The sequence below is a fragment of the Dreissena polymorpha genome, chromosome 3 (assembly GCF_020536995.1).
Source record: "Dreissena polymorpha isolate Duluth1 chromosome 3, UMN_Dpol_1.0, whole genome shotgun sequence".
NCBI classification, from domain to species: domain Eukaryota; kingdom Metazoa; phylum Mollusca; class Bivalvia; order Myida; family Dreissenidae; genus Dreissena; species Dreissena polymorpha.
The window spans coordinates 38284686-38297511 of NC_068357.1; the positions used below are offsets into that span (position 1 = coordinate 38284686).

A 12826-nucleotide genomic window follows, 5' to 3' on the forward strand; every position below is an offset into this window, starting at 1 on the left:
CTCTGTGATAGAACAATGTATTTTAGATTACAATAACCATATTTTACAGTATTTGATTTAAAGAAGTTTTTAACGATCCTAAATGTAAGGAAAATCGACCAATTTCTGCATATAGCGAGTTTTAGTTTGTTGATATCTTTACATTTAATATTCTTTGACAAAATTTACCCTGAACGCGCTTAATGTTTCTCGCTTTGATAAATCCCCAATAGGTACGTTCTTGTCTTTTGTAAGAGTGAACAAAGAATGCATAGCTTTTAAGCTTTTCCATCCAGTATATTTGTTGCGGGCACAAATAATCCACCGCTTGACAAGACAATGCCAAGGAAATTAAAGTTCTTGACCTTTATCAGGGTGCAGGATCACCGGACTTTGTTGGGTTCCCAATTAAACTTTAATGGCAGTAAACCTATCGGTAAGTGCTGCTTTTTTTTCAAATAACTTTTTAAAACATATTTTCTTAAGAATTTCAACTAGTGAATAAAAGACATATTTTTAAGCTGCTTATGGCAATGTGAAATACATCAGCATTACTTTATTTAGTAAGTATGTGTTCTTGTTAAAAAATTCCATATATACTGCACGATTTTGCTTCACGCAACGTGAACTTTTGTCACCGATTTCAGACGTATTCAATGATTTATTCTTATACATTAAAATATCGGCATAAACTGCAAGTTAAACTGTCTTTTATGCACTAACGATGTTCGCAAATGTATTTCAATAACTTGAGATATTTGCAAAAACAATAAAGTGCGAAATGGCTGTTCAGCCCGTGTGTAAATCCCTGAAAACCCCGTAGAACTCCACCCTGTATACATGTCCATTTTAATGTTGGATTTTGCAATGTTAATCTTAAAATTCCACTTATCGCAATAGGTTTCTAAATTGTTTAAAGTGAGGTTATGGGCATGTTTCACTGTTGAATTGAGCTGAAAAGAATTAACAGGTCAAACGAATTAGTTAAAATATGGTAACTGTCCAATTATCTACAACTCATCTTGCTGCCAGTTTCTTAAATATATATATATATTATTTTCGATATCTTACATGACTCACCCAGTCCTCTAAGCCGAAATGATCCGTAAAACAAAATTGTGTCTTTGTGTCGTATGAACGAATCTGCATGAAAACTACATTTAGACATGTACATTCACATCTTACATCGAATCATTTCTGTTGTCAGTTGTCAAAACAAAAGTACGGTTGATATTCAAATGGATTATATTTCTCTTTCCGTGATATTATTTTAGTATGTTGATGCTGCATTAACCAATATAAGTGTATATGGAGTGAAAACACCCAAAATAAACAACGGTTGCGATAGACACCTATGTACTGTAAGATGCCCATAATATCACTTTAATGATTCTTCGAGAAACTCACGAGTTCCAGAAGTAAAGCCGCACCGTCAGCGAATAATAATAGATATAGCGATATTTGATCTGGTGTAATTCCGGCGTTTATTCCATTTGCAAATCGAATTCGATTTCGGTAATATAAAAGAGAGAAAACAATATGGGCGAGGTTATCTCCACCTTGAAAAAGGCCGACGTTACTACTGAATACGTCTGATAATTTACCAATGTATTTAACCTGTTATTTAACTTAATAGGACATTGATATAATAACTGTTCAGAGTTTATCGATGTCCACATTTATAATTGCAGGGCCGTCGTCGGACTTTTGAAAGTGGTCAGGCTCTAAGTGCCAGAGGCCTGCATGCCCCCTCCCCGTAAAATTTGTTGAAACATAAAGGCTAAATCGTGACATCTGGGAGGTTTTGAGGCCAAAGTGCACGATATTACTAAGTTACACGGCGCCGCACCAGGCTCCATATTTTCAAATGCGATAAACTAGGGAAAATAGTTTGAAAACAGTTTGTTAATTTGCTAAGTTGCAGTGCTGTAACGCCTTTAAGATTTTCCAAATACACAGCTGCGCCTTTCTCCTTGAGCAACGAACTCCTATTCAATTTTAGTAAAGAGCGTCCGTTCTTTGCTTATGAACGTGCAAAGTCATAAGGTTGTTGAGTCTAGTTTAGGACATTGTGCATCTCCGATATGTCTTAATTCTCCGAAGCGCAGAGAACGTCCTCTCGCTTGTAGCATTTGTGGCTGGCATTGTCAGTAAGATTCGTATAAGTGCCGCAACATCTGAGTAGATCACCCGCAATGTAGGTGGAAGCTTGCGCATATAGTCAAGTACGTGTGACAGTCGGATCTTGTAATTGTGTTGTTAAGAAAAGTGTGTTTTCAAGGTCTCCAATTGAACTTTCAGCGTGTCCTTGTTTACGTCATATGAATACAATTCAGTCACAAAGAGAAAGTATCCGGGCTCCCTACGCTGTAGTTGCACCGAATTTCACTAGATGATATAGATCTTAACTTATTTAGCCTCTTTAATTATTTTGTTTGATATCCCATGAAAAGTTATTGGCCGAATAAATCCTTCAGCTTTGTTGAAGTATTTTCGTGTATGTTTATTCTTGGATTTGCAAAAGAAAATAATGAATACCACAGATTGCAGACCGACGTTGGCCCAACGTCGGCATCTCGTTTGCATGATGTTGGCGTTGGCATGCTAACGTTGGGCCAACGTTGGCAACATATCGGTTGACCAACTTAGGTTGGCAACTTCTGTGGTAATATCTGCCAATATTGGGATTCATAATTTGCAGTATAAAATCATATTAATGCTTAGTAGAAATGAGCAGATTGGATTTATGAAAAGATATGAAAGTCACGAATTTGTTTCCGTAGTTTTATATTTTGTGCAGAGGGACACCATGATATAGCCCCTTTTTTCGTTATTTTTAATTTGAAGAGACAGTGTCAAAGGATTTTAATACAAGACGATCTGTCTCAGAAATCAACATCTGCACAAGCATTGCCGTCCTAGTTACGGTAAAATATTACATTGCTTAGGTTCGGCTATAAGTAAGGGTTTCTTAGACTATTCATTTCCTTCAATATGTGAACGAATGGCATATAGCATTTATCGTGTATTTTTATTATTGCAACATAGCGATGGTTATTATTTTACTCACTTTGATGTCTTTCCTCGTTTCTTGGAAAAAATGGTCTGCATCTTCCGGTATAAACATCCGTGAAAATGGAGTGTACGGTGGCTCGTTTTAACCATCGGAAAACAACGAAGTTAGAAAACGGATAGAAATACAGCGATTTTATCACTTTTGCAACAGCATCAGTGTTGTGTTGAAAATCGGCGTTTTTTTTAAATAAGGAAGCATGATAAAATATATCTGATCCAGAGGAGATTACGCAATTCATCTCCAAGCTCAGCCTTCTTTTCTCTTTTATTTTTTTTGTCAAAAAGTGGTCAGGCTATAGAATGACCGGCCGACGGCCCACGACGGCCCTGAATTGTACTCCATAATCGACCGCGATGACGTCATATGCCTTCCGGTAGTGTTTTCCTATAAGGGCATAACTAAGCAATATTGCATGGACCGTGCTACAGTTTTGATTAAAGCCGAATTGTGCATCCGTGAGAATGCCATTTGTTTCTACCAACTGTTTAAGACGTTCATTTAATATGATTGTAAACAATTTTGCAAAATAACTTAATAAAGTAATTCCGCGATAGTTATTTGGGTTTTATATGTCTCCACGTTTACATATTAGTATTATAATTCCGGATGCCCAGCTGCGGGGAAACCGCTTTTTTTTATCAAGTATGCAGTTAAACAATATTTCTTACGGCCTGACGATTGCATGGATTGTTTCAGACAATACTCATAAACAATAATGTCACGCGCACGAGCTTTATTTATTTCAACCGTCTTGTTGCCCTTATAATTTCTTCTGTCGATATAGGATAATCAAGTAAGGGGTACGAAGGTTCTGTATTTAGCCTATTATCAAATTCGTGTAAGAATGTATTGACATTAAGCGAATTTATATTTACGTCACTTTCGTGCGCTAATTTACAAAAATAATCCTGAAATTCGATTATCGGTATCGTATCTGAGTTTCGCCAAGTAGTTTTTATTTAAATGATTTCCAAAAAATGACTATTAATTAACCAGATGCATACATTAATTGTTCAATTTTGATATTAAATCAATATTCGAAAGCTCTAAGTTTGAATGGCTAATTTAAATATTCTTTAACACATACTGTTCACAGGCAAACATATTGCTGTGTGTTTCTTTGAAAGAAAAACCTGTACAACCCAGATATCTCATTTAAAGTAATTGTCTGTATGAACCCTTTGATCTAAGGACAAGCAATCGCGTGTTGTTTCAATCACAGTGAACATTTCCAAGAAAACAAATGTTTGCAACAACTACCGGTAATTGGTTTTCTAAATAAAAGAAACCAATTTCTAAGCGCAGCAAAGTTTAATAATAAACGATTTTCCGTACGATATATGTAGTTCTTACCGATGTCAATTTTTTTAGCGAGCACATTCCGGCATGCTCGTCGTTTCTTTTCAAAATATATGTTAGAGAATACAGCAACATTTCGACAGGATGTCTTTCATGTAAACTATTGGACTGCAATTCTAACATTAATATTGATTAATAATATTATTAAACCGACCCGCGTTTGATTTGACCAAAGTTGATATTAAAAACTTTCAGATCGGGTACAATATCCAATGGATTAAAAGTAATTTAACGTTGGAATTGCATGAAGGCCTTTTTTACATTAGATGTCCGGCCTATATAACAATCAAATGAAATCTACTATTCATAAACTTGAAGCAAACCTTTTGAATGCATGCCAAACACCATCAAAGTGCTGTTAAAACATCAAAGTTTACCCAAATTGCATGCGAACCTCTTGACGCTAGCGTCACATCTAGATCTTTAATGTGTATGCCATTGCAATCATCAATTACTTTCAATCCGTGTTTACATCCTTCAGAAAAATAATCTCACGTCAAATATGTGTTTGTCATTACGATTGACATCTGAAATAATTAGTCATATTGAAACGTGTGTAATAATATGTTGCAGAAAGTAGTATAGGAAAGAAGTCACACAAGTGTTCATATGTAATAATGATAACAGTGACCTTGAAACGAAGACAAATTTTCCACATTAGGGTCACAGGTACTTAAAAAACAATATTTGGTCCTTATATATATAACACATTTTTTTCAGGTACCTGTGGATAGGGCTGCTTCTAATTAAACAAATCTTACAAAATATGTTTAATTAATGACTGATTTTATCAGTAAAATATTCCATGTATGGATAAACTTATGTTTTGTTGTATATAAATAATTACGTTGTGTTGTAAGGCTTAAAGTTTTTAAAAATTGCCATATATTCACTGAGAAACTTTGAAACAGTTTTGCAAACGTATTATTATTTCCCTATCGGTGTTGCGCACCATGGACTGGGTTTTCTATCGCTTTCGTTAGTCCGTCAATCCGTCCGCACGAAATGGATCATGCAATAAAGAGTTAAGCATATTTCATTTATTTTTCATTGAAAATTTAACTGAAATATTCTGAATTTCACTTGTTGTTAAATATATCTTGTTTCACCAACAGAGACAGGAAATCAAAGTGATAGCTGGCCTTTCGGAAAAAAACATTAATGTAATATAAATTAATGTAAGCACATATATTCGGAAATTGATGTGAAAAGGTGTGTATGATTTTCCCTTTGAATAATTGAAATATATATATCACGTGGAATGCGCGTAATTCAAGAATGCACAACCTACATGTAACACATAGGTCCCTGCATGAAAGGCACGGTTTAAAATGTCGACAAAAGCCCACTTTTGAAAACTGAATACAGTAAGGTGGGTTATTTTGCAGCGTGTCTACTTCCGTTGAAATGTCAAAACACAAACATAATATTATATGAAAAACAATAAATTATTCAAAACATATGCATCAAATGAACAAAGATAAATTTATCGATTCGCACAAATGCAGCATGATATCAATTACATGTGTTGCAACAGTGGAGTCGTGTAAAGATGTCATAAATATGGATAATGTAGTTATAAACATTTTAACAATGACTGCATAGTTGTTAACATGGTTAATGCAGAATTTATGCCCGTAGCAGTGTGTGGTTTCAAGCAGTGTTAAAAGCTAAAGGAGGATGGAGGAAGGCATTACATACAATTATTTGCATTCATTTTAAAAACTAAATCGGAAGCTTTGTGGAAGATTATTGAAAGTCTGCAGAAAAGCACTGACATTTTTTTTTTCAAATTCAATATGGTTTATAGTATTGTCAAATAAACCAACATTATGGCAAAGTATATGAAAGCAGAAAAGAAACAGTTTTCTAAAAGTACTCAGGATTACATTATTAAGCCTCTGCTAAGGCAGAGAGAGACAGGTGAACTTTGTGATGTTGAATTAAAACTTAACGGAAGGACTTTTTATGCTCACAGAGCGATTTTAGCTTTGTGGAGCCCATATTTCCTCTCCATGTTTACATGTGATATGCGTGAAAAGCAAACATCAGCGATAGATTTGTCAGAATCACTCATTGTTGAAAATGATGATGCCTTTGAACAGACATTGAACTATATGTACACAGGAAATATCGTACTGAATATTTCCAATGTTGAAGACATGGTCAGGGTATCAGACTTTCTGTTAATGGATGATTTGAAAGATTACTGCAGTCAGTTTTACCTTGAGCTTGGAAATCTTGATCTTACAAACTGTCTTCGTTTAAAATACTTGTCTGAGAATCACAATTTACCAAACGTGGCTTCTGCCTGTGAAGCCATGATCAGAGCAAGATTTCATGACTATCTAATCTATCATGATGAGATTATTGAATTACCAGTGGTGTATTTGTTTCCACTATTGGAGGACCCATTTGTAATTCGTCATTGTAAGTATACCCAATTGAGAAAGCTTGTCCAGAGATGGATTGAGGCGGACAAAGACTCCAGACTTAAGTACAGTGCAGACTTGAATTCTTGCATTAAATTGTGGATTTGTGAACATATGTGGGATGTTCCTGTACATTCTAAATGCTCAACCAGCGTGATAATGCAACCCACTTCACAGATGAGAACAGCCTGTCGAGAGAGCATGTCTGCAAGTGTTGCCCTTATGGACAACTGTGACATGTTTGCCAAACCCAAAACAAGCAGTTTACCTGCAAAGTTGCCAGTCTTGTATTCAGTTGTGTGTAATCAAGGACTTAAATTTGTTAAAGTTATGGTTTACAACATCACTCATCAAACTTGGTTGCATTTTCCATTGGCCAGTGAAAAGATCATTCAGATAATGCCAGCCAGACAAACAATTGGAAACATGATATCACACAAAAATAATCTGTACATGTATCTGTGTTCCTCATTCCCATATCCCACTGACATGATGAAAATCAACATCCTCGTTGTTGACACCTTAAAGGTTCAGTCATCTTTGTACAGTTTCAAAACAGTGGATTTTTACAATCCTTGTTACAGAACAACATTGACCAACTGTCGTTCAGTGCCACCAGCGATGGTTTACTGCAATCAAAATTTGTACATTATAGGCAACAAGGAAGGAACTGGGCATTTATTTTTATGCAATCTTCACACCCAGGAGTACAAGTGTTACCAAATCCCAGGTACAAGGTTTATAAGCCTTGCCAGGGCCACGGTCAAGTCGGACCGATACATTTTTCTGTGGTACAGATATAGAACAGGGCCATCAGAAGAATTCTGCATTAAGAAATCTGTAGGATTTGCAATGTTCGATGTGAAAAGCAAGATTTTCAATACATGGGACATTGCTCCTCCTGAAGTCTCGTATGAAGATTTTGCAAATCCGTATACACTGTGTTGCAGGGATGACACCATTCTAATTTACTATCCTGGCAAGCCTACACTCTTACTTGACGAGATACGCTACAAGTGGCTGACGTCCTTGAGAAAAATGCCCGCTCCAAATCACATGACCAAGGTGAATTCGGAGTCTATTGAACCGGATTTCTCACGTTTCCAGTTGCAAGCTGCAACAGAGAGCAGCATTTTCATACTGAACAATGATGCCCCTTATACCACCTCAATGTTCGAAGTGAGTGAAAATTACCCAGAGGCTATTGCCCACACACCTCCACCAATCGATAACATTTCCATGGTGACCAGTGGTCACATGACACCTGTCCTCCTGGCTGACCTGCAGAAGTTTGATCAGTATGACGATGTGTATGCCGGGACATTGCATGTCCCCATGCGAGTGTCTGATCCTGAAACGGAAGATAGCGGGGGAACATCGAATTCTGAAAGGGAATCTGACAATGATTTTGAATATGATGAAGATATTTATGACTATGATTATGATTTAGATGCAGAGTTTGCATTTTAGTGTTGGTACATGTATGTTCATCCTTTTATTGTGCAATAGACTTGATGCAAATTTTCATAGGGCAAAGAGACGACATTTTTAGGTCAAATCTAATCTTAGTATTTTGGCTGTAAGTCATACTTACAACTGCCACATTGATTTGTTTCAGATTTTCTTATAAAATGACATTTTGAGCTATTGGAAAGTATCAAATACATTTTGGGCTATAAGAAAGGTTCCAAATAAGTTGTCAATTCATATGATTTTAGCAAATTTAGTTAATCAAAGCCTGTGTTTACATATTGTTTGTAGTTTATACAAGTATAGCATGACATGCGTTATTTATTCATGTATAAAATTACTCATAAAATGCTTACCATCATAAAAACAATAATTACTGTACTAATACCTCAGTCACAAATAGAGGCCGATCACTGTCCATCACGACATATTTTTACGCTCATTGGTCTGGTGATTAATTTTAACTCTCACTTAAAATTTTACCTGCCGTCTGGCCTGGGGAGGATTCTAGTTGAGATCAAAAAAATATAGGTCAATCAACGCCCAGCCCGACATCTGATTCATTGTACATTTGTATGTGTATTGGCAAAAATCAAGGTATTTCCCAGGGACATATACATCGGTCAGTGACCGTCTGATGGCCAGAGGGCCTCCGCGCGATGACTGATGGACGCCAGACGGAGCTTGTCATGATACACATACCATGAATCCGATGTCATGCGATAACCGTGTGTTGATTGTCTGATCTTTTTTCGATCTCAACTCCAATTCTTCCCGAAACCAACATCGGGTAAAATTTTAAGTGAGACTTAAAATTAATCCGCATGCCGCCTGATGCTACAAAATGACCTGGTGACTGCAAATCATCGGCCAGGCGCCCGCCTGATGATCGGAAAAATACGTTGTCTGCTGATCGGTCTCTATTTGTGACTGATGTATTAAAACTGAGTCACCCAGTGGACGGCGGACGGCTCCAACGTGTCTTGTCTTCCAGATGCCTGGAGATCTGACACATCGGCTGGCGACCAGATTATTTGTGACTGAGGCATAAAGGAGGTGAAAATGTATTTCAAACATGTGTGAATGAAAGATAAAAAAATAATTATTTCAACAATTGTTTTGCACCAGTTTTCTATAAAAATGTATAGTTTGAACGAATTAAACAAAGTATTTTGGAATGATACATTTTCCAATAACAGCTTTCAGAGCATATCAATATTTTGCAATCAACATTAACATGTTTGTTTGTTTCCGTATAATAAACAAATTGTATAAAAAGCAGTTTTCTTGTGTGCAATATTGTATATATTAAATGACATTTGTTAAGAATAAAGAAAAAATAGTTTAGAATTTGATATTTTGTCGACTGTTGCAAGTAGACTCATTTTTAGATAAGACTTAATTATATATTTTATAGCTTCAAGCATGTATATTGTCATCATTATATCTACACATGTATATATATTAGTGCTTTGTGCAATATGGTAGAGGATGACCGCTATTTGAAGTATTGTATTCATATCAAGATGTGCTTATGGTAAAATAATTCTGAGGTGTGTGTTTTTATGTATTTGTTACATTTGTTACAAGTTCTAACAATTCCTTGCCATAACACTACTCTTGTTAACATTACCAAAACTATCACCATCTTTTAAGAAATACTAATAATCTACTCATTTTTGAAAACAATTTTGAGAAAACTATAAAAAGTATTGCAAATATTATTAAATGTTATAAATATAAATGAATCACTTAAAAGTTGCCACTTTTTCAGGTTTGGATTCAAACATTCTCACTCAATCGTGTGCAATATAGAATATTTATGTGCAAATACAAATGTCTTATCTGTTAGTTGATATGTGTTGTTGATGGATATTTTATTCAAACTGTCTCAAAAGTATTTTATATTAAAACTTGGTTTTTACTTGCAAATAAAATTTGTGTTTTACATGTAGATGTATTATTTGTTTCCAAGCACAAGGTAAGCCTTCGAAACAACTAATGTGTTCAATGCCAGATGCCCCGGGACAAGTTAAGATTGATTTGATAAAGTAATGTGTGACCTGAAGTACTTACTTGTGTTTGTCAGAAACACAATGCCCCCTATTGCGCTGCTTTGAAGCCATATAATTGACCTTTGACCTTGAAGGATGACGACCTTCACCTTTCACCACTCAAAACGTGCAGCTCCATGTGATACACATGCATGCCAAATATCAATTTGCTATGTTCAATATTGCAAAAGTTATGACCAATGTTAAAATTTTGGGACACACAAATACAATAAATGAATGACTTGACAGACAGACAGATTGGCAAAAAACAATATACCCCCGATCGTTTGATCCAGGATAAAAAACAAGAGGGCCAAGATGACCCTAGTTCGCTCACCTGAGAGGAGTCGGTTCATTCAATCTTTACCAAATGTCAAACTTGACCTAGATATTGTCCAGACAAACATCCTGGTCAAGTTTCATCATTATTTCATCTGCGAGTCATGATCAATGTACCTATGAAGTTTCATGATCCTAGGCGTAAGCATTCTTGAGTTATCATCCGGAAACCATTTTTCAAAGTTGAGTCATCGTGACCTTGACAGCCATTGTGTGAATACGTTTTTTGGCACTGTGACCTTGACCTAGTTACCTGATAATCAATAGGGGTCATCTGCGAGTCATGATCAATATACCTATGAAGTTTCATGAACCTAGGCATAATCGTTCTTGAGTAATCATCCTGAAACCATTTTACTATTTCAGGTCACCGTGACCTTTGACCTAGTGACCTGAAAATCAATAGGGGTCATCTGCGAGTCATGATCATTGTACCTATGAAGTTTCATGATCCTAGGCATAAGCGTTCTTTAGTTATCATCCAGAAACCATTTTACTATTTCAGGTCACCGTGACCTTTGACCTAGTGACCTGAAAATCAATAGGGGTCATCGATGAGTCATGATCAATGTACCTATGATCCTAGGCATAAGCGTTCTTGAGTTATCATCTGGAAACCATTTTACTATTTCAGGTCACCTTGACCTTTGACCTAGTGACCTGAAAATCAATAGGGGTCATCTTCGAGTCATGATCAATGTACCTATGAAGTTTCATGATCCTAGGCAAAAGTGTTCTTGAGTTATCATCCAGAAACCATTTTACTATTTCAGGTCACCATGACCTTGATCTTTGACCTAGTGACCTGAAAATCAATAGGGGTCATCTTCGAGTCATGAATAATGTACCTATGAAGTTTCATGATCCTAGGCCTAAGCGTTCTTGAGTTATCATCCGGAAACCATTTTACTATTTTGGGTCATTGTGACCTTGACCTTTGACCTAGTGACCTGAAAATCAATAGGGGTCATCTACGAGTTATGATCAATGTACCTATGAAGTTTCATGATCCTAGGCCTAAGCGTTCTTGAGTAATCATCCGGAAACCATTTTACTATTTCGGGTCATCCTGACCTTTGAACTAGTGACCTGAAAATCAATAGGTGTTATCTGCGAGTCATTATCAATGTATCTATGAAGTTTCATGATCCTAGGCATAAGCGTTCTTGAGTTATCGTCCGGAAACCATTTTACTGCTTAGGGTCACCTTGACCTTTGACCTAGTGACCTGAAAATGAATAGGGGTCATCTGCGAGTCATGATCAATATATCTATGAAGTTTCATGATCCTAGGCATAAGTGTTCTGGAGTTACATGTATCATCCGGAAACCATTTTACTATTTAGGGTCATCATGACCTTGACCTAGTGACCTGAAAATCAATAAATCAGTAGGGATCATCTGTGAGTCATGATCAATGTACCTATGAAGCTTCATGATCCTTGGCATAAGCGCTCTTGAGTTATCATCCGGAAACCATCTGGTGGACGGACGGACCGACATGAGCAAAACAATATACCCCTTTTCTTCAAAAGGGTGGGGGGGGGGGGGGGGGCATAATGAGAAAACTGCCCCGCTCCCAGCAGCCATGTAATTCAACTGACACCGGAACCATTTTTCAACTCAAAATCTCGTATCAAGGAAACAAATGTTCTGAGCAAATTTCATGAAAATTGGGCCAAAAATGTGACTTCTACCGTGTTAACATGTTTTCACTATATACATATAGAGAAAAATGCCCCGCCCACTGGCGGCCATGTTTTTTCACCGATCTCGACTATTTTCGAACTCGTCGGAGACATCAATTGAACCAATGTTTTGACCAACTTTCATGATGATTGGGCAAAAATTGTGACTTCTAGAGTGTTTACAAGGTTTCTCAATAGCCAAATAAGGAAAACTGCCCCGCCCACTGGCGGCCATGTTTTTCAACGGATCGGAACCACTTTTAAACTCAACCAAGATATCATTAAGACAAACATTTTCACAAAGTTACATGAAGATTGGGCATGAAATGTGACTTCTACAGTGTTCACAATGTTTTTCTTTTTTTTGACCTAGTGACCTAGTTTTTGACCCGGCACAACCCACTGACTCGGCCGAGATTTCATTGGGAC

At 36.5% G+C, this 12826-nt stretch overlaps 1 protein-coding gene across 1 annotated transcript; it reads left to right on the plus strand.

The window, feature by feature from the left end:
- The first annotated feature begins 5805 nt into the window (after window positions 1-5805).
- Window positions 5806-10238, plus strand: LOC127873708 (uncharacterized). The gene has a single exon (XM_052417662.1). It carries the CDS (start codon window positions 6247-6249, stop codon window positions 8314-8316), a length of 2070 nt encoding a protein of 689 aa, XP_052273622.1. The 5' UTR covers window positions 5806-6246; the 3' UTR covers window positions 8317-10238.
- Window positions 10239-12826: the final 2588 nt, after the last annotated feature.